Genomic DNA, 1,197 nt, shown 5'->3' on the forward strand with positions numbered 1-1,197 from the left:
GTGGGGGCAGCGGGGGGACCCTTTTGGGGGGCTGGTTGAGTTTCAGGCCCCCCCTCACCTCCTGTGCCCCCCCAGCCTGATCGGGCTCCCCCAGGAGGACGAGTGGCCGCAGGACGTGGCCCTGCCCAGGGAAGCCTTCGCCCCCCGCGCCCCCCGCGAGCCCCGGGGGGAGGTCCCGGAGCTGGGGGACAGCGGGGAGCAGCTGCTGCTGGTGAGGGGGGACCCGGGGGGGGGACACGGACTTTGGTGGGGGGACAGCACGGGGACACTGCTGCTGCTGGGGAAACACAGTGGGGGGAACGGGAACACCGGGGGGACCCGTGGGGACACGGGGATGCTGTGAGAGTGTGACAGTCAGGGACATTGTGGGGGGACAGGGGGGACGTCCCCATCACCCCCTGAGCTCGGCAGCCCCTTTGGGGAGGGGTCACAACGGAGCCCCCCCCGTTCCTGACTCGGTGCTGTCCGGTTCCTGCCCCAGGCACTGCTGACCTTCAGCCCCCACAAGCGAATCTCGGCTCACGAGGCCCTGGGGCATCGGTACCTGCAGGGGGGGCGTGAGGGGTGACCCCTGCCCCCCAAAAACCACCCCGAACATCCCCCAGGACTCTCATACCTGTGGGGGGGAACAGCCCCCCCCAAAAACACCCCCTGAGCCTCTCCCACTGGTGGGGGGGGGTGAGGGGTCCCCCCCCAAACACCAGAACCCCCCCAGGACTGGATGGGAGGGGGGACCCCACTTATTGGAGGGGGGGGGGCGGTTTATGGGACCCCCCCATTCTGTGCCAATAAAGGGGTGTGGGCAGTGCCCCCCCCAGCTCGTGTGTCCCGTGGCACTGGGGGTGGCTGGGGGGGGGTCACTGCTCTGGGGACCCCCCAGAACGAGCCCGAGCCGTGGTCACTGTTGTGTGTTTATTGGGGGGGGGGTGTCCCCCTGCTCCCCTCCCCCATCGGGTCTGGGGGGTGGGGGGACACACACTGGGGGGGTCACTGCTCCCAGTCAGGGTGTAAACCAGTACAGACCAGTTTAGGGGTGTTGGGATGGGGGGGCTCTGCTGGATTTGGGGAGATGGCGACCCCCCCTCAGCCCCCCCAGCCCCCAATGCCCACGGGGGGGGAGTGTGTGGGGGAGGGGTCACTGTGGTGGGGGTCCTGCCCCGTGTGTCCCTCCCCAGTGTGGGGGTGACCATGACCCCC

The 1,197-nt window shown here is 69.8% G+C and overlaps 1 protein-coding gene across 1 annotated transcript in view; it reads left to right on the plus strand.

Annotated features, from left to right (window-relative positions):
- LOC107199280 (cyclin-dependent kinase 4-like) overlaps positions 1-891 on the plus strand; it is a 4,635-nt gene extending 3,744 nt beyond the window's left edge. Inside the window, 2 exon segments of the mRNA XM_015616613.2 lie at positions 76-211; positions 482-891. Of these exon segments, the coding sequence (XP_015472099.1) occupies positions 76-211; positions 482-568 (223 nt within the window). The 3' untranslated portion in view covers positions 569-891.
- The last annotated feature ends 306 nt before the right edge of the window (positions 892-1,197 follow it).

The sequence above is a fragment of the Parus major genome, unplaced genomic scaffold (assembly GCF_001522545.3).
Source record: "Parus major isolate Abel unplaced genomic scaffold, Parus_major1.1 Scaffold548, whole genome shotgun sequence".
Lineage (NCBI taxonomy): Eukaryota > Metazoa > Chordata > Aves > Passeriformes > Paridae > Parus > Parus major.